Below are 20,929 nucleotides of genomic sequence, written 5' to 3' on the forward strand. Positions count from 1 at the left end.
AGACATTCGGATCGGGCGCCAGGCCATTCGGGTCGGGAGCCGGGCCGTTCGGCATGTATGACTCATGTCGGGAAGCGAAAGCAAGATGAGCATTGCAAATGTATGTGTGTAAGCAGACACGACAAATTATTTATCAATTATTATTTTCCGAAACCGTTTTGAGTTTGTTTTGAGTTTCGTTTCCAGGTTACGTAAATGTGTGTGTGCCATGTATTCACACATACTATGCTTGTGTGTGGGCTCTACAATTTTTTGCCGCTTGAACTGAATTTCGATTTTTATACTCGTACTCAAAAAAGAGTTAAGGGGTATATTAGATTTGTGGTAAAAGTGGATGTGTGCAACGCAGAGAAGGAAACTTTTCCGACCCCATAAAGTATATATATTCTTGATCAGCATCAATAGCCGAGTCGATATAGCCATGTCCGACTGTCCGTCTTGATGAGCGCCTAGATCTCAGAGACTATAAGAGCTAGGGCAACCAAATTTGGTTTCCAGACTCATGTGATACCACACTGCTACAAGTATATTTAAAAAGTTCGCCACGCCCCCTTCCAACCCCACAAAGGACGAAAATCTGTGGCATGCACAATTTTAAAGATACGATAAATCTAAAAACGCAGTCTCGTAGAGAATTCCCATATCTACCAGATTGCCGAATCTGAATCAGATCGGTCCATAATTTTAGCCAGAATGAAGAAATTAATTTTCTGTTGGTTCCCCCTCCTTCTTCAGCGCTGCTGAGGCTACTGATTCTCTTTCTCGCTCGCACAGTCTGCCTCGCTCAGTGCGCGAGCAACCCCTAGCGGAGGAGATGTAGAATCTAAATGGTACATGTATAATCTACATGTTAGATGTATATGTAGATAACATATGTAGCAAAAAAATGTATAATTTTTTAAAATTCTAAGAAATCATAAGCTCAAAAATGTATATACTGACTGAGTACGGGTATAAGTACAGTCGCGTCCCCAGAAGCGACTCACTCGTCCCTTCTCGTTCGGTTTGTTTTGAAGGGCTGATGTAGTGATCTGAGCCGACCTGCCGCAACATAAATGAGGAATGGGCAGAGTGGGTGGGGGTGGGAAATAAATACAATATATAAAAATAAAGGATGTTATCTCTGCTCATATCTCCTAAACTAAAATTATCTTGAAAATTAGATTAGCTAAAGCTCTGGAAAATGTTCTACTATTTATTTTATTCAAAGCGTTCATAAAATATTTTTTAGTTTTGCCACCTCTTTTCGGCCCCACTGTAAATACAAACAAATAACTCTAAATTTTAAAGTTTAAAACCAAAATGACCTATTCAGGGCCGAATCAACCCTCAACCGGGCCCTGGGCAACCATCAATCTGGGGCCCTCCTTTATTTTGTATTTTTTCTCAGTGGCTATTATATTTTTTATTCATTATTTGGAGTTTTGTTTTTTCAACAAAATTTTTCTTTTATCCCTAGGGGGGCCCTAGGCAACTGCTAATCCGGCCCTGGACCTATTCCCGTCGTCAGACTTCATATTTTGTTGGTGTATTCTGTCACTCATATCGACACGGGCCGAGGTATTTACTAAGCCGAAAGCAGAGGCAAGGGCTAGCCGAAAGGAGAATGGAAGAAATACCCCGCGCGCCCTTTGCAACATCAGCTTTTCAAAACAAAACGAAAAACCGAAATTCAGTTCAAGCGGCAAAAAATTGTAGAGCAAGCATAGTATATCTGAATACATGGCACATACACATTTACGTAACCTGGAAACGAAACTCAAAACAGTTTCGGAAATTAAGAATTGATAAATAATTTGTCGTGTCTGTTTACACACATACATTTGCAATGCTCATCTTGCTTTCGCTTCCCGACATGAGTCATATATGCCGAACGGCCCGGCTCCCGACCCGAATGGCCTGGCGCCCGATCCGAATGTATCAGCCTCACAGAGCCGAAGGCCCTGGGAGCTGGGACAGAAAACTCAGCTGCGACACGTTCGTTGTATGAACTGGCACATCTATACACTGTATGGTTAGTGGCTCAGATCAACAAAAAAAAGGTCGGTATATACTGGAAAAGTATCCGAAGTATTTGCTTGTTTTTTTGGTATTTTTAGACCCACCTCGAAAATTATATCAATTTGATATATTTTGCCAGCATACACGAAGCAAACATTGTAATAAGAGTACAAAAAACCAAATGAAATATTTTAATAATGAAGACAAATAGAATCTAATTAATGCAGTATTATATGAATGACAATTATATGGATATTATAATTTATTATTTTTATTAAGTTTCATAAATATAAAACAAATATTGTTTTTAAAACAGTTTGTCTTCACGGTGGTCGGCACGGGAGGCGTCGCCATCTGCTGCTGCTGACAGTCAGACACATTACCTTGTCAATAAAATATTGGGGAGCCCAGTATATGCCTGGGGAAGAGCGACCCCAGCCAAAGAAGTGCATATTATTAACTTTAAACAAAACCAAGCAGCTGTCTGAGCAGTGTAGCCGTATGGAATGCAGTGCACACCTCTGGTCACACAACTGGATGCTGGAAGAATATATAATATTTGTTTGCTAGCAAACAGTTTTTGGATCTGAGTACTAGGCTTAAAAATGTTGTCTCGACAAATACGAACAACTGAACAAAATTTGAGCCAAGTCGGCCCAGCCGTTCTAAAAACTAATTTTTTTCGCGATTATGCACGTGATTATGCACTACACATTTTTATCTCTCCATTTTTATACCCATACTCAAAAAGAGTTAAGGGGTATAATAGATATGTAGTAAAAATGGATGTGTGCAACGCAGAGAAGGAAACGTTTAAGACACCATGAAGTATATATATTCTTGATCAGCATCAATAGCCGAGTCGATATAGCCATGTCCGTGTCCGTCTGGATGAGCGCCTAGATCTCAGAGACTATCAGAGCTAGAGAAACCAAATTTGGTTTCCAAACTCATGTGATATCACACTGCTAGAAGTGTATTTCAAAATTTCGCCCCGCCCACTTCCGCCCTCACAAAGGACGAAATCTGTGACAGGCACAATTTTAAAGATATGATAAAACTAAAAACGCAGTATCGTAGAGAATGACCATATCTACCAGATATCATAATTACAGCCAGAATGAAGGAATTCATATTCAGTTGCTTCCCACCAACACCTCCATCAAGAGACCCGCTACTCATTCTCTTTCACGCTCGCACACTCGCCACGTTCAGTGCGCGAGTGCCCCTAGCGGAGGAGATGTAGAATCTAAATGGTACATGTAGAATCTACATGTTAGATGTAGAGCAGCGGTGCCCAGGCCCAGGCCCATCCGCGAGCTCTTTTGTTTTCGTAATAGCCCTCAGCATAGGAAACCAATTCTTGTATGCATACACAGTTTGTGCTGTGTACCAGCATACCGAAAGCCCAACACATGCAAAGATCTTCGTGCGATCCGTCCAGCAAAAACCGGTTTTGTCTCTTCTCTGATTGGTGTTGACCCGACTTTTGTTATGATTTTGTTGTTGTCTTTTCTTCGAGTTTACACTGTTTCCTTATTGGTATTTGTGTTCTTATTTGTGAGTATGGATGAGTGCTCCGTCGTAAGCTCATATTTGGCACCTCTGATGTAGAATATATGTACATACATAGATGTAGCAAAAAAATTTAAAATGTAAAATTTTGAAAAATTCTACATAAATCATAAGCTTACAAAATTTATATTATGAGTGAGTACGGATATAAAAGTAGAGTCGCGTACTCAGAAGCGACTCACGTTCCATCTCATTATATATATAGATTTCCTAGTCATATTTCATGTTAGAGTGGAGGAAGACTTTCAACGCAATCGTGCCAATGAAAAAGAGAGTATTCGTCATCAGTTACAACTTCATTTTGGTCTTGAAAGTAAAAACAAAGAACTTTACCACAGCCTGCCCATTCCATCTATTCTGGATAGTTTTTCTTCCATTGACATAAATGACACCAACAATAACACGTTTTGTCGAGATGAACCGGAAGGCTGTGCCTCCAACACTTCCCCTGTGGGTCCTGAAGGCGACTCCTGCTGATCCTTATGAGGTGCGAGCGATAAAAGATATTCTCCGAAATTTGTTAATACATAAATATGTATTTAAATATACAAACCTAGCTTTTGAATAAGTGGTTTGTGTGTTCCTGGATATCAGACAGGTCTTTGATCGGATGGGACATCGATTTTATTTCCAATCAGCATCACAGTCATGTCGATATAGCAAAGTCCCTCTGTTTATTTATACATATGTATATACATAGCTGCAATTGTGTGAAATCAGTCTCTGACTAGAACTCGAAAAAATGCAGAACACCGCGTTTAAATTAAATGAATCGCGTAACACCAAGCGTCTGAAAAACAAAATGCATAACTATTCTGAAATTTGTTCGCTTTTATTTCAACTTTTATTTCCCAACGAATTAGCAAGTTTAAACTGTAAGTAAATAGAATGCTGTGCTGCGTGCTGCTTTTTGTCAGCAATTCTTGAACCAAATTGAATAGCTCGCTTTTTCAACAGCACCGCGTCCCGCAGACCCAATTGATATCCATACAACCTTAATAGCAATTTATCACCGACACCTTCAGGAAAGCTATAGCAACATTTCTGTTTCGGCTCTAAAGACCGAACAAATTGAACAACGTTCTCCTCGATGAAAGGTGCCCGCGCTGTTTTGCCATTATCCGCAATAACGCGATCATCTCTCGCCAAATTTCGAGCAGGTATTCTCTGCCAGTCTTTCTCGAGTTCATTCTGTACAACAAGTTGACGCTCCCGGTCGTCTCCCAGACAGTGTCTATAAGCGTTTCGATGGCGATTATATCCTCCGAACAATTCATCAGCACCCGAACCTATGACGGCAACTCTGGCAGATGAGTACGTAGTATGGGTAGCGAACCAAAACGCACAGCCTAGACTCTCATCCAACACTGTCTGTAGCGGATAGATAAGATGATGGATATGTTTTGAGAGGTGAAGCTGTAATTCCTGACGGTTCACATCGACTTCTATCAGGTTCCAACACCGCTTGGGACATATTCGTTTCAGCTCAGTGTATGACTGTAACGCAGTCTTACGGTCCGGAACATTCCAGTATTCCTGTGTTGCAGCTGTATTTTGAGCAGTAATTCTTTCAAACGCCACATTAATAAGTTCTATCGGTTCTTCAGCTGGTACATATCTGTCAGCAAGGATAGCTAAAACAGTGCAATCGATGCCACCAGAAAAAAGTATACACACTTTAGCGTGGGTACAGCGAGTGTTTTGGACAATCTTTAAGCAATCACGACAAAAGGGGGGCGTTTTGACTCGTGATGCCACAGAACTTTGAAGTAACTTATTGAAGGTGGCTAATGCTAATTGGATTTGGGGAAAACTAAGCAGATTTTCATAAAGCTGTTCATGGTTGTCAATATAGGCAACTTTGTAAAAGTCGAAATCAAAATCTAGTTGGCTTTTTAACAACCAATCTGGTGATATTGTACGTTTGATCATCGTTTTCCAGCCCATTGCCAAATCAAGTGTGCTGAGTTGATGGTGCGTATATTCATTCAGGGTCTGCCAGGGAAATAGTACACAGCTGCTCAACGTGTCTATTTTTAATTTGTACAGTCCCAACGGCGGCAATTCTAGTGTTGATAACTCATCGATCCCCGAGTAAAATGAGGTGCTCAATAAATGAAATCCTTGCTGATTATGCTCTATTATCAATGAATTTCTACCCAGTGCATCTCGGGCAAAGTAAAGCATTTGATTCGTATACAATATCAAACAATATGGACCCTCCAACTCTTTCAGGACAGCAAGAATCTCTTCATCACAGTGGCATTCAGACAACCTCTTAGCTAACCATAACGTGTCTGACATTGAGTCGGGTTTTTCCAAGTTGTACAAATCTCCATTAAACAACAATACACAGTCCCCTTCGATTACAGGCTGTTTTTGTATACTCTCTCCTTGTTGCCACAAGACACTGCCGGAGAGTAAAACATTACCCAGAAGTAGCTCATCCTGCACATCTGGACCACGATTATTTAGGACTGTTTTTAGGGTGTTATTTAGTTCAATACAACTAACTGTATTTTGATTAATTGCGCAAAAAATTCCACACATTACAATAATAGTACATGCGTTCAGACCGGGAAAATATTTGTACAAGACGGACGATAACGATGTACGATTGCTATGTCCAGTATTCGATAATTTGAAGCAATGTTAATGGTACTCTGGTAAACATACAACGTACTGTAATCACTGCTAACTTTTATTTATTAACACTAACCATACAGTATAGTATATCAAGGCTGCCACAGAAGTCTGGAGCGAAATGGGAATACGGAAAGATGATTTCCACGAAAAATTTCAGTGGTACCACAGAATTCCGAGCGGTTTAATTTTTTTTTTTCATTTAACATACCAAATTCGAACTAACCTTCCACGATTAAATTCGAAATACCTGGGTGTCCACATCGACACGAGACTGTCCTTTAAGGAGCCCCTGGAGTATGCCCACAGGAAGGCCAGCGAGACCGCAGGATCGCTTTCTTGGATGCTGCAGAACACGAGAGACCCAAAGCAGGCAACAAGGAAGTAGCTGAAGAGCGTCGTGACGTCGCAAAAGCTCTACGCCGCGCCAGTGTGGTCGGAGGCCGCGAAGGTGAGAAGCTACACACATGATCATAATAATAGGTACACACATCTACGTGAACTTTATCATAATAGAAAACAGTTTTATTCGATATTTGAAAATTAAAATTAGTTCCCACTTATTCTTTAAGTATTTTTTTTCATTAATAAAAAGCTTTTTATAGTATATGATAATGTTATAAATGAAAAGAGATCCATTTTTATTTTAAAGTCGATGTCAGGCTGATCAAAATAATATCAAAATAAAGGCTGTACACTTCAAGTGTTCTCAGGATAAAAATGTTGTAACTGAATATTTAATTTTTTTTTTGGCTTTATTAGTTAATACTACTTAATATCCAGTGTATCCACCTCTATTTTTGGACACCTTTATAATTCTCAGGATAAAAATGTTGTAACTGAATATTTAATTTTTTTTTTGGCTTTATTAGTTAATACTACTTAATATCCAGTGTATCCACCTCTATTTTTGGACACCTTTATAATTCTCTTTGGCATACTTTTAATAAGTGCCTGGCAGGTTTCTATAGGTGTCTCATACCACAATTTTTGGACGCCCTCCCATAATTTATGCTTGTTTGAAAATGAAAACTTGGCTAATTTCTTTTTTAAATCTCCCCACAAGTTTTCAATTGGATTTAAGTCGGGAGATTGACTAGGCCACTTTAAAACGTCAATTTTATGTTCCTCAAAAAAGTTGGTCAAAAGCCTTGATATGTGCTTTGGGTCGTTATCTTGTTGAAATACCCAACGCAAAGGCATATTTTCTTCAGCATAAGGTAACATAGCACTCTCCAATATAGACTTGTATTCCTCAGCGTTCATTTTGTTCGTTGTCTGGAAAAGTGGACCTACGCCGTACCACGAGAAGCAGCCCCATATCATTATATTGCCACCTCCATGTTTGACAGTTTTTTTGGTGAAGAGTGGATCAAATTCCTTTCCTTTAGGGCGTCGTACATTCCTTTCAAAATCATTCCCAAATAAATTTATTTTTGTTTCGTCGCTCCACAAAATGTTTCTCCACTTTTTCTCGCCGTCGCATCCTACCCAGTCTTTATGAAGTTTAGAAAAAGTTAGCCTCATGGCTATATTTTTTTTGCTCATAAGTGGAACCTTTCTTGCTATTTCTCCCAGAAGGATGGCTTGTTGTAGCCGTCTACGGATTGTTGGAGCACTAACTTCTTGTCCGATTTCTGCTGCAATAGCCTTTGACGACTTAAATGACGAGAAATGCTCAGAGATATAATGTAGTGGTCAAGTGTTATGCTTGTTTTCTGTGGTCTTCCCCGCGTTTCCTGACTACATTTCCTTTTTAATGCATTTTTAATAAAGTTATGAGATCTTTGCATTAATTTGGCAATGGCACGAAGAGATTTGCCTTCTTTTCTCAGACTAAGAGCCAATCGTGCTTCCTCCTCTGTACAATGAGAATTTCGACCCATTCTTGTAAGGAAAAAATAATTATTTGTTTATGTTTTGACTTTAGTTAAATGAAATTTACCTTAAACGGACAAAAAATCAAGAATTCTCAAATTATTTACTTAATATTGAAGAATTACTGACACTGTACCTATTATATTGATCAGCCAAAGTGTGTGGTCAACTCACATTTTCGGTAAAAGCTCTGTTATTAGGGGGTTCACCTATTTAATTTTTTTGTCAAAGAGTTGCCACATATTGACAAACAAAAAATACAAAAAAAAAATTTTTTTTATAACTCATAAAGTACGATAAAACTGATGTGAATTGAAAATTTTCAACGTGTACCTATTATTATGATCATATGTGTATATGCGAGGGCTGGAGGCAAAATCAGGATCGCGTGCTCGTTCCGAGTGCGGCACTGGCATGGTGGAGAACGCACAGCATGTCCTCTTCGAGTGCCATAGGTTAAGCGTGGAAACTATGGTGCCGCTGATGCTAGCAGAGCAGAGAGTATTGGAAGCTGCCGCGGTGTTCGCCTCTAGCGTGATGAGAACGCTGAAGTCCCTGGAGAGAAGGCGGAAGGAGCAGACGGAGAAGGTGTCCTTGCGCTTGCGAAACAATGCTTTGCGGCAGTACCGCTCGACGCACGACCCCTATCACCATCAGTCTCCAGTCCGTCACCCCATATTGTTCGCATTAATTGTTACTAGGTGCAAGTAGTCTAAGCTAAAATAAACTACATGAATTTAAAAAAAAAATATGTTCGGTGCTACAGTATAAATAACACTAGTCAACACGATTTTTCCTCAAGGAACAAAACGAACTTTTTCTTAAAGATTTGGGGCTTAGAAATGGTTTGATGATATTTTTTTTTTTTCTATGGCAGAACTTTTTTTTAAAGAATTTTTGAAAACTGGTATTTTTTTTTAAAGCTTTTTTCAGAGGTAGCGCTTGTTTTTTTCACATAACTCTAGTATCTTACGTCTGGTTGTAAAGAACTTTGCTATGTTGAAAAGATAATTAAAACAGCTAAAAGTTAAGCCCAAACACTTTGTGATTACAGCTTACCGTCTGGGAAATATAAAGCATTGAAATGCAAAAATTATGATTTGTGCGGTATTCTACGAAATTTTGACTTAAAAACTCAGAAAAGTCAAAAAAAATTATATCTTGTGTCCCTATTTTTTGTGTATAGGTGCGTTAATTTGGCGTCGTTTAAGGTATCGCTCATTAAAATATATGGAGAGACTTGGAGCTAAAATTCGTTAACCAAACCTAAAATATGGAAAAAATGAACAAAAATATTGAATGCGGCGGGCCCAACTGCCAATTGGGAACAAAGCAAACGAACAAGGGTTGTACATTTGGTACCTGATCGCGCTCCTTTGTTCCCAATGGGCAGTTGGGCCCGCCGCATTCAAAAACGTATTTTTTGTTCATTTTTTCCATATTTTAGGTTTGGTTAACGAATTTTAGCTCCAAAGTCTCTCCATAGATTTTAATGAGCGATACCTTAAACGACGCCAAATTAACGCACCTATACACAAAAAAATAGAGGATACAAGATATAATTTTTTTTCGACTTTTCCTGAGTTTTTAAAGTCAAAATTTCGTAAGAAATACCGCACAAAAATCATAATTTTTGCATTTCAATGCTTTATATTTCCCAGACGGTAAGCTGTAATCACAAAGTGTTTGGGCTTAACTTTTAGCTGTTTTAATTATCTTTTCAAAATAGCAAAGTTTTTTACAACCAGACGTAAGATACTAGAGTTATGTGAAAAAAACAAGCGCTTCCTCTGAAAAAATCTTTAAAAAAAAATACCAGACTTAAAAAATTCTTCAAAAAAAAGTTCTGCCATAGAAAAAAAACCATAATTCTTTAAAAAATTTAAAATCTCCATATCTATCAGAAAAAGTCGGTTTGGATCCTTGAGGAAAAAAAAAGTTCGATTTTGTCGAGTAGTGTAATTGACGTTCAGTAAAATATATGTATGTAAAATATACATTTGAATCAGGGTGTTAGGATGCGATAAAGCCGTTTTTCCCAACCATCAACCACCATCTCTAATTTTTTTTCTTTATCAGCTTTTTGAAAAATGTATTAGCCGGCATTGGATAAAATCTGACTAACTTACAAGTGGTTTAACTTTTGAACCATCAATCTTACCTCTGAAAATCATTTTTATAGTGATAGACAAATATTTAAACTTCAACACAACCAGCTTCATTTATTTTGCAACATTTTTTTAAAGCAGTTCTAGCTATTCATTACAAAAACTAATTACACTACTCGACACGAGTTTTCCTTAAAGAACAAAACCAACCTTTTCTTAAAGATTTAGTGGCTTAGAAATGGTTTGATGATATTTTTTTTCATAGGCAGAACTTATTTTGAAGAATTTTTTAATTCTGGTATTTTTTTAAAACTTTTTTTAGAGGTAGCGCTTCTTTTTTTCACATAACTCTAGTATCTTACGTCTGATTGAAAACCACTTTTCTATTTTAAAAAGATAATTAACATAGCTAGGATATATAAAGCATTAAAATGCAAATATGATGATTTTTGTGCAGTATTTTGTTACAAATTTGTTACGAACCTGTTTTAGTGGTGGGGCAAGGCCGGCTAGCCAGTCATCTCAGGAATAGGTTTTTCCCAGGCCCCCCAGGTCGCACAACAAACCAGCTGTTCGGGCATCTCGAACAAATATGACAACAAAACGACGATTCAAAACAAACCAACGGACTTTACACTAAACCTCACGGACAATCATCCCTCCGACGCGGAACAACTACACATCTCCTCTTTTCCTCAAGTGTAACGGCCGATCTCCATTTCGCCGCTGTGGTCCCCTTTCCCCCCCATACTAAACACACTAGCAATTCATATTAAACGTTATAATTTCACTTTAAATCAAATTTTACACACATTCTTTTTATATTCTATAACTCCTAGCTGGTTTAGGTCGACCTCCTAATCCCCATCCTAACCTCTTCCTTTCCGCGACCTAAATTATGGGCATGGGCGTATCAAATTAACTATGATTAAATAAATAAATAATTATAAATAGTGACAATTACATATATAAGAACAAATAAATAAATATAATTAACGGTAAATAAATAAATAAATGTATACACAGATATGCGACGGCCTAGTGGGTTCTAAATTATATGTATGTATTTAAATAGGGTTTAATAAAATCTTTGCTGGAGGACGGGGACGATATTCCGGGGTCCACTTCCAGGCCGGGCGAAGGACCATGCCGCTGTGGACAGGACGGCGGAACTGGGCACAGTTCTTAGCAAATTTACAAAAAAAAAGTGGAGTGTAAATTGGGATTTTTCTCCCCCATTGGAGCGGACTCACTTTGTTCCTTTTTTTCAGCTTTTCTAGTCTATCCGCATCGGTCCCGCTAGGCAGCTCTACTTCCTCCTTGCTATTCGAGGAAACGTAAAACAAAAAAAATTCACTTTGAGTGATGACCACTACCCATCCTCATTTCACTCACTTTATAAATATTTTTATTTATTTTTATTTATTTTTTTTTTTTTCTGAGACCCGATCCGTAAACGATTTTTTTTTGTACTATCTTCCGCCAACGATTTTTTTGATCTGTCCTAAGCCTAAGCCTAAGCTTCCCATACCTCTATCGTTGGTGGCCAAGCCCCATCGATCTCTTCTATTGCCCTTGAACCAGGTTCAAGGGCATGGCCTACTCTTCCTGTAACCGCTCTCTCTCCCCTTAAGCGTGTGTGGGTGAATTGGCTCCGGGACACCGGCTCTCCTCTCTCCACAAGGGAATTCAAGAGCGCGCGGATCTCATAGTTTTAAGATCGCCCGACTAGGGGGCGCCACCATCCGCTCACCACTATCCCTTCAACCTCGGCCTTGCCACCCTGTCTGGAAACCTTCCTCTCTACCATGCAAATTATTTCAATCGATTACCCTGAAATGCAACACCTAGTGAAAATTCGGGGGACCATGGACGCGAAGAATTATTCACCAACATTGAAGGACCTATAAGTTTGCGTCGGCCTTGCCTACAGCGCCCCAACGTAGGCTTACACCCACTCTTCTCCCCGTTAATACGTGAGTACATCTTGGTGTTAATTTTGCTCCTACAATTTTAGGTCTTTGGCGTGAAAAATCCCCACCGGCTTCCCCGCCAGGTCTTCAAGTTCGTAGGCGTTATTTCCAACCGGGCGTACGACTCGGCACTTCAGGAATTTCCGGGCGAACTTAGCGTTGTAGCTCTTCCTAAAGTCACTGAGGGTGAAGTTGCGCCTGTATACTTCTTGCCCAGGTTTGGCGAAGAATATTCGGGCCCGTTTGTTGTAGCGCTGGCTGCTGCGCTCAACAAAGGTTGGCCTTAATACGTTCCTGGATGATGTGGCATTTATCCGCGGGGTCCAATGCGTGCACCTCATGCTCCGTCAGCGACTGCAGCTTCCTCGCCAACTTATAGCAGTTCCCATTAAGGAACATTTGCTGTCCAAAAACTGCAAAAAACGGCGTCACGCCTGTTGCTTCGTGCACTGAGTCACGGATCGACACTTTAATCTCCGGTAGGTATATATCCCAGTCTCGATGATCCTTCTCTAAATACGTCCTGATTGCAGTTAATATTGTCCGGTTCACCCTCTCGGCGGCATTGCTCTGTGGTGAGTAGACTGCTGTGCGCAGATGTCGGACGCCAAAGGTGCTGGTCATGTCCTGGAAGATCTTCGACAGGAACTGTTTTCCGTTGTCGGAGTGGATCACCTCGGGCACCCCAAACTTGTAGAACACTTCCTGTACTAGGAATTGAACTACGTTCGCCGCGGTCGCCTCTCTCATCGCTTTCAGGAAGGTGAATTTAGAGAAGTGGTCTACGACGACAAATATCCAGGCTTGTCCCCTTTTTGACCGGGGATACTTTCCCAGAAAATCGCCGTTTCGGCCTCCGTGGACAGGAAAAACTTTCCACGCGGATGCTTCTTCAGCGCGTCTGTCAGCGGCACTGCAATGGAAGCGTAATCCTTGATGAAGCGCCTGTACCATCCTGCGGTTCCTAGGAAGCTTCTTAGTTCCTTCACTGAACTCGGATTGGGAATCCTTTGAATGGCCAAAACTCTCTCAGGATCCATCTGCAACGTGCCACCTCCGATGATAAATCCCAGGTATTTCAGAGACCTAAAGCAAAATTTTGATTTTTGTAAGCCTATTGTTAAATTTGCTTTTCGCAGGCACTGGGCCACCAACCGAAGGTACCGGAGATGTGTCTGGAAATCGGGAGCTATCACCAAGAAATCATCTAGATAGACGAAAACGTTTGATCTCAACTGCGTCGGGATCACTTTGTCCATCACCCTGCATAGCCTCTGTGCAGCGTTACACAGACCGAAGGGCATCATTACAAACTGGTACAGCGGACGACCTGGAACGGTGAACGCGGTACACTTCCTGCTTTCTGGGTCCAGCTTAATTTGCCAGAAAGCAAATTTGAGGTCTACACTGGAAATGTAGTGCGTCTGGTCGATCCTGGACAGTATTCCCTCGATGCTAGGAAGAGGGTATGCGTCTTTGACGGTGAGTTGGTTCAGCTTTCGCGCGTCCAAACAAAATCTGTTTTTGTTAGGCTTCCGCACTACCGTCGTCCTGTTGCTCCACGGACTATCGCTAACCTCTATCACTCTCAGTTCCAGCATCTTGTCCACTTCGGTCCAGACCACTTCCTGCATCGCTGGGGATTGAGGGTAGTGTCGATCTTTAAAAGGCTCCGCGCCCTCTACCAACTGGATCCGATGCTCCTCTACCGTCGTTGACCCTAATCCGGCATCTTCGTAAGTTAGGAACTCCTTCTTCACCTCCTCCAGTTCTTCAGCTTCTTTCTCTTCCAGGTCCCACGCGTCCACATGTACGTTCTCCTGGTGGTCTTCGGCATATTGGCTGATCTGTGACATCTGGACTTCGGATATCTTGGCATCGCTGGGCGAACTTGGATAAGCTCCGAGGACTGTGGGAGCCAACGCGAACGACCTCCAAAAATCGACACCCAAGTACATGACTTGCTCCAGGTATGGACAGATGTAAAAGAGAATGTCCTTGCTGATTCCTTTGTACTCCACAGGGATTCTCGCTTTGCCGATTATGGTCCGGTCCTCTCCTGCGGCGGTTTTGACGATCGAGACATAGTTGTCCATCTCCACCCCGAGGTCGTCTAGGAGCTCACGACTGCCCTTTCCGAGGACACTTACGGATGCCCCAGTATCCAGGAGTCCGGAAATCTTCCGTCCTAGGATTTGCACCTTGGCAAAAACCCTTGGGTCACGTCCTGCTCCACGCCTGACTGCTTCAGCCACCTCCTTGCGAGTCTGTCTCCTTTGCCGGAAGCGTGCCCGGGCCTTCTGGAGTCTACGGCTGACACCTCGCATTCCACTCAGCTGATGTCCGTCAAAGATCCGATTTCGGACTTGTGTATATCTCCTCATCCTCTCTTCGGCCGGTAAGAATTTTAAACTATATTTTTCTACACTACTTGGGTTAATATGCTTAATTTTTACAAACTCCAACAGCGCATCCTTCACTTTCTCGCGGGCCTTCGTCCCGAGCTCTGATGTCCCGCCTTTATCAGGCCCGTTCTTGCGTTTCCCGAGCAGTTGGGACACTTCGGCGTGTACGTTTCGGGCTTTCCGCAGAGGTAACAGAATACTCTGCATTCCTTTGCCATACACTCTCGGAACCCGTGGTCAACTTCTCCGCAATTCCAGCAACCCAGCCTCGGCTTCGCTGTCAGGTGGGTTTCCTCAACCATCAACTCTTCCTCTCCTTCCAACAGCTCCGAATCTGGCTCTATCTCCTCGACTCGCTTCCCGGATTGTTGGAATTTTGTCGTCGGGCGAAAAGCTGACCTTCGCTCACGTCTGCGTAAATGGTATTCCACCTCTACACACTCTTCCCTCAGCTGCTCCAGGTTCCGGACTCGGATCGCGTACACATACCGAGCGATCTCCTCCTCGAGTCCCTTCTTGACGACTCTGACCATCTCGGAATCCGCTATTGGTGTGATAAGCCTTGCGTCCAGCCTCCGCATAGCTCGGAAGTAGTCTTCCACCGATTCTACAGGTTCTTGGCGTCGCTCATGCAACGCACGCAGCCGCTCGTACTGCCCACCTACTGCACGGAATCGGGTCACCAACTCGTCCTTTAAGTCCTCCCAGACTTCTGGAGGCCTCTCTCGGGCAAACTGCCAGTACCACTCGGCAGCCCGTCCTCTCACCAGATGGTGAAAATTATTGAGGACTTCGTCCCACGAGCGTCGACTCTGCCTCTGGAGAAATTCGACCCGAAAGACAAAATCCTCCACCGTCAGTTTGGCTGGGTCTGGGTCGCCGTCGAAATGGATGTCCCACTTGTCGACGCGTCCCCATCTCGGCTCTCTCCACTCGTCTCGCCTCTCGTAGGGCGTCGTGAATCGCCGAGCTCCGCCGTCTCCTGCTGGTTCCCGTTCCAGTTCCATCGGTCTCGTTTCCAGACCGCCATCTTCCACCATGTGGGACCAACTTTGGCTCCGTCTCTCCGGCTTCCTTGGAGGCGCTTGTGGAATATGCTCCTGTTGTTCCACGGAACCTTTGGGTCTGGTGCCGGTACTCTGTCTTCGCCATTCTGGAGCCGCTGGACCGCCTTCTCTGCCATTTGGACCATTCTCCCAGCCCAGATCATGGATCAATTTTCCCTTCTGGCGCAGGGGCGTCATTGCCTCCGTTATGGCACCCATCAGCTCCATAAATCCACGACGGATCTCTTCTTGCAGCGTCCTGCTGATGGTGTCCGCCATAGCACCTCTCTGCGTCTCCTGCGCTTGTGCTATGGCGACGTTTATGCCCGAAAGAATTTCCGACGGAAATTCTTTTGGGGTCTTCGGCGGGTTCCAGCTGTCGTTCTCGCCTCCTTCCGCGCCCTGACTATCTCCTCCTCGCATCTGTTCAGGCAGGTTTCCTGGCGGAGGAGTCCTGTGAGTCATTTTCCCTTTTGACCGTAAGTTGTAGCTGCTCATAAACTTTTCTAACTACCTAACTTTCCTTTCTTTCACAGATAACTACCTAACTCCAACTAAACTCAACCCAAAAAAAAATAAAAAAAAACTGCAAGATCAACCACAAGAGGGGAAAGTAACCACAACTGCTACTGGAGCCATCTGCACTTGGTTCCCTACGTCTTTGCTTGTCCAACGTCTACCTTCTTAGTCGCGAGCGCTGTTGACTTCTCATCTTCTACAGAAGATTAAGTGTCAAGGGCGCTCACTCTTCTACCTAGCTGCTTCTGTCCCACTACTCTACTGAAGGATATCCTCGGGATCCTGTAGCTGCTCCAGATGCATCGCGTGACCGACTAAATGTCCCCACGGGCCACCTACAGCAAAAATCTCTACGAGATACTACCTTCCCGCCTCCTCCAGCGGTAAGTAGGGGAAGCAGCACCAACCAAAAACTACTCGACCTTAACTAACTTTGGGTATTTTCTCTTTCCAGGCTCTCTTTCGTCCACCAGGCAACGGGTCGGTTGCTAACTGGCTTGAGGATTCTCCTCCGTCAGTGCCAACCTCACCCCCTTGAGAGCTCCGGCTTCCCTCTGTCAGATAAGTTCAAACACAAACTACAAAAAAAAACAATTTACTTTGTGGATTCCTACATTTTCAGATCCCTCAGTGCCGTGCATCTGCGAGCCAACCTTCACAGCTCCTCACAGGCCACCGGAACACAGACGGACCCTTACTGCAGACTACCACTCGAGATCGTTCCTCTCGAGTTCTCTCGAGTTCTCCCACTTTCGTGTTCGAGAACGGACTGCGACTCACAAATTTGTCTTAGATTGGGCGCCATTATTGTTACGAACCTGTTTTAGTGGTGGGGCAAGGCCGGCTAGCCAGTCATCTCAGGAATAGGTTTTTCCCAGGCCCCCCAGGTCGCACAACAAACCAGCTGTTCGGGCATCTCGAACAAATATGACAACAAAACGACGATTCAAAACAAACCAACGGACTTTACACTAAACCTCACGGACAATCATCTCTCCGACGCGGAACAACTACACATCTCCTCTTTTCCTCAAGTGTAGCGGCCGATCTCCATTTCGCCGCTGTGGTCCCCTTTCCCCCCCATACTAAACACACTAGCAATTCATATTAAACGTTATAATTTCACTTTAAATCAAATTTTACACACATATTATATTCTATAACTCCTAGCTGGTTTAGGTCGACCTCCTAATCCCCATCCTAACCTCTTCCTTTCCGCGACCTAAATTATGGGCATATCAAATTAACTATGATTAAATAAATAAATAATTATAAATAGTGACAATTACATATATAAGAACAAATAAATAAATATAATTAACGGTAAATAAATAAATAAATGTATACACAGATATGCGACGGCCTAGTGGGTTCTAAATTATATGTATGTATTTAAATAGGGTTTAATAAAATCTTTGCTGGAGGACGGGGACGATATTCCGGGGTCCACTTCCAGGCCGGGCGAAGGACCATGCCGCTGTGGACAGGACGGCGGAACTGGGCACAGTTCTTAGCAAATTTACAAAAAAAAAGTGGAGTGTAAATTGGGATTTTTCTCCCCCATTGGAGCGGACTCACTTTGTTCCTTTTTTTCAGCTTTTCTAGTCTATCCGCATCGGTCCCGCTAGGCAGCTCTACTTCCTCCTTGCTATTCGAGGAAACGTAAAACAAAAAAAATTCACTTTGAGTGATGACCACTACCCATCCTCATTTCACTCACTTTATAAATATTTTTATTTATTTTTTTTTTTATTTTTTTTTTTTCTGAGACCCGATCCGTAAACGATTTTTTTTTGTACTATCTTCCGCCAACGATTTTTTTGATCTGTCCTAAGCCTAAACCTAAGCTTCCCATACCTCTATCGTTGGTCACCAAGCCCCATCGATCTCTTCTATTGCCCTTGAACCAGGTTCAAGGGCATGGCCTACTCTTCCTGTAACCGCTCTCTCTCCCCTTAAGCGTGTGTGGGTGAATTGGCTCCGGGACACCGGCTCTCCTCTCTCCACAAGGGAATTCAAGAGCGCGCGGATCTCATAGTTTTAAGATCGCCCGACTAGGGGGCGCCACCATCCGCTCACCACTATCCCTTCAACCTCGGCCTTGCCACCCTGTCTGGAAACCTTCCTCTCTACCATGCAAATTATTTCAATCGATTACCCTGAAATGCAACAAATTTGGACTTTAAAAACTCGGGAAAAGTCGAAAAAAAATTAAAATTGTATTTTACGTCTGGTTGTAAACCACTTTGCTTGTTTGAAAAGATAATTAAAACAGCTAAAAGTTATTCGTTAATCAAACCTAAAAGATGAAAAAAAAAAAAAAATGAACAAAAAATACCTTTTCGAAGGTTACGGGCCGAACTGTATCCTTGTTCTCTATTTCTATGAGTAAAATGTATTAACCAAACCTAAAAAATAAAAATAAAAATGCACAATAAATACCCTTTGGAAGGTTGCGGGCCCAACTACCAATTGGGAACAAAGCAAACGAAACGAAAACGGGCTGTACATTTGGAACCTGATCGCGTTCCTTTGTTCCCAATTGGCAGTTCGGCCCGCAACCTTCGAAAAGGTATTTTTTGTTCATTTTTTTTTTTTCATCTTTTAGGTTTGATTAACGAATAACTTTTAGCTGTTTTAATTATCTTTTCAAACAAGCAAAGTGGTTTACAACCAGACGTAAAATACAAGAGTTAAGCATAGAATCCAGCACCGCGGAATCGAAAAATTCCCGTCAAACTCCATATAAAAAAACGGTGGCAGGAATTTTTCGTTTACGTTTCCTGGAGTGTGTATCCTGCAACACGAGCGGAATCCACAGATTTATATCGATAGTTGCATATCGGGTCCGTTTATGGACTGCCTTTTGCCTTTTTTAGTATTAGCAGAATTTTACAGTTGGCACTGTTTGCAAAACACAGCTAATTCATCAATCCTGTTTTAGCTATGTTCCACACCCTCACGGAATAACAAGCAAATTCATGGCAGGAATTTTCCGCGGTGCTTGAGACAGGCCTTAAAAACAATAAACACCCTAATAGCATTTCCCCACTGACGACCATCCACTAACCATTTCCGGGTTGGTCCGTAAGGTTTTGCCGTTCCGAAAATTTTCCAGATATTCCATCTGGAATATTATAGCTCGCACGTTTCTGTGCAGTATTTTTGCGACAATTTTCAAATTAAACAATAAATATCCACAACGAAAAAACAGAATTCACTACGAAAATGTAAACAATGGCAGACAGGAAAATGGGAATAAGAACAACACACAGTCCATCAGCTGTTTAAGTTTTTTCTTTTAGAATTAATAAAACTTGAAGAAAAAGATATGTAATATATGTAATATGTAATATGATTAGAGAAGTTTTTGCATTTGCTTCTTATTCCTATCCTGGAAGGAGAGTATTAAGGGTTTGCAGGGACCTCGGAAGAAATCCCATGTTTATATGGAGATGGCCCAGACCATGATAGCGCCTGGAATCAAACTATCATTCATTTATATATCTACGCTAGACCTCATTGAATTCGTTAATTTACTCATTTAGGCAGGGTCCGGTTTTCACATTCACTTTGTGCTTTAATTTTCAGCAAAAAGTCATACTCTTAATTTCAAGAGTAATTTGTTTACTCACTGTACTGTTAAGCGCCAAACCCGCGCGTTATACCCGCGCATTAGTGCCATCTCAACCAAAAAGGTCTCTGTTATGTTTAACAGAGATTTATCGATAGACAAGGGCTGACACAGATGTTCGGAGCAATTCCGACCATATTGTTGCTCTGACCAATTTTTTTAGATCGAATTTTGAGGTTGGTTTAAAAAAAATAAGTTATATAAAGATCACAGGATCAATTGCCCAGGTAATATTGTTAAATTCATATCAATGCATCAATAAGTCATACATTTTTTTTCCTTTTGCAATTAAGATTTGTTTATTTGTATACCTTAATATATACTATAATATTTTTTATTATATAAACGTCGATTTAAGATAGTAGCAAGCACTAATTTTAATTTTTTTCTGTTTAGGAAACATTCGTAAGCAAGAAGAAGGCGATGAAAAAATTCGTGCGCTGCACAACCACTTTCAACGACGTTTGGCAAACGACTGACAAATATATCGTCCTCAAAAGAGAGCATATTTCACGATGAGACCATATTATTTAGTTTCAGCACGAGCTTAGTTTATTAAATGCTGATTATTTTTGAGCGATTGCATGTTAGTAAGAAAGCCGTCTTCTCTAGATACGGGTACGAACACTAATTTTGCGTTTTGTCTTCCATTCTAACTCTAAACGCCTTCTGCTACATTTTTTGTCGAACAAAATACAGTATGCATAGTATGCATTTCCTTAGTTACCATACGAATATCTTATTTGATTTGGTCGACAGAAAGCTAAGTTGAACTGAGTACTAGGCTTAAGACTTTATTGGGATCTGAGTACTATGCTGTAAGGAAGAGCTCCCATATATATAAAGAATCTATAGAGATAAAAATAATAAATTAATAAGAGAATCAAGTCTCCTTCGTCCATTTTTCTGTCAGATTTGTTGTATAATTTAGCTGATTTCCAAAATTTAATTACCCTCCATAGTGCCATCAAAACACAAATCAGATATTTTTCATAGCGCAATACCGCAACCTGCTATGCTATGCTTTTATATCCGCTCATTCTGCGTTTTTTCTCTCTTTTGATTTTGATAGAGAACTCTCGGCAGTTTAAATATACTAGAAATGTTGAACTTTATTGGTGAAATCTTAGTTTTTTTTTTGTTTCCA

The 20,929-nt window shown here is 41.5% G+C and overlaps 2 protein-coding genes and 1 long non-coding RNA gene across 3 annotated transcripts; 1 reads left to right on the top strand and 2 right to left on the bottom strand.

Annotated features, from left to right (window-relative positions):
- Window positions 1-3,711: 3,711 nt before the first annotated feature.
- Window positions 3,712-4,243, bottom strand: LOC121404881. The gene is made up of 3 exons (XR_005968255.1): window positions 4,130-4,243; window positions 3,910-4,055; window positions 3,712-3,818 (listed from the first exon to the last, which is right to left on the bottom strand). It is a non-coding gene; the product is annotated as an uncharacterized LOC121404881 (long non-coding RNA).
- Window positions 4,244-4,376: 133 nt separating this feature from the next.
- LOC111073812 (asparagine synthetase domain-containing protein CG17486-like) lies at window positions 4,377-6,178 on the bottom strand. The gene has a single exon (XM_022366317.2). The coding sequence runs from the start codon at window positions 6,124-6,126 to the stop codon at window positions 4,414-4,416; it is 1,713 nt and encodes a 570-aa protein (XP_022222009.2). The 5' UTR covers window positions 6,127-6,178; the 3' UTR covers window positions 4,377-4,413.
- A 10,273-nt stretch (window positions 6,179-16,451) lies between these two features.
- LOC121404895 lies at window positions 16,452-16,975 on the top strand. Its single transcript, XM_041595292.1, has 2 exons — window positions 16,452-16,531; window positions 16,603-16,975. The coding sequence occupies exons 1-2, from the start codon at window positions 16,467-16,469 to the stop codon at window positions 16,973-16,975; spliced, it is 438 nt and encodes a 145-aa protein (XP_041451226.1). The 5' UTR covers window positions 16,452-16,466.
- The last annotated feature ends 3,954 nt before the right edge of the window (window positions 16,976-20,929 follow it).

This window comes from Drosophila obscura, unplaced genomic scaffold (assembly GCF_018151105.1).
Source record: "Drosophila obscura isolate BZ-5 IFL unplaced genomic scaffold, ASM1815110v1 contig_46, whole genome shotgun sequence".
Classification (NCBI taxonomy): domain Eukaryota; kingdom Metazoa; phylum Arthropoda; class Insecta; order Diptera; family Drosophilidae; genus Drosophila; species Drosophila obscura.

Excerpts from the sequence above, each read along its gene's own strand:
- LOC111073812 (XM_022366317.2), bottom strand. The coding sequence starts at position 6,126 with ATGTGTGGAATTTTTTGCGCAATTAATCAAAATACAGTTAGTTGTATT.
- LOC121404895 (XM_041595292.1), top strand. The coding sequence starts at position 16,467 with ATGTCCCCACGGGCCACCTACAGCAAAAATCTCTACGAGATACTACCT. Across the intron at positions 16,532-16,602 it reads CCTTCCCGCCTCCTCCAGCG|GCTCTCTTTCGTCCACCAGG; the intron begins GTAAGTAGGGGA and ends TTCTCTTTCCAG.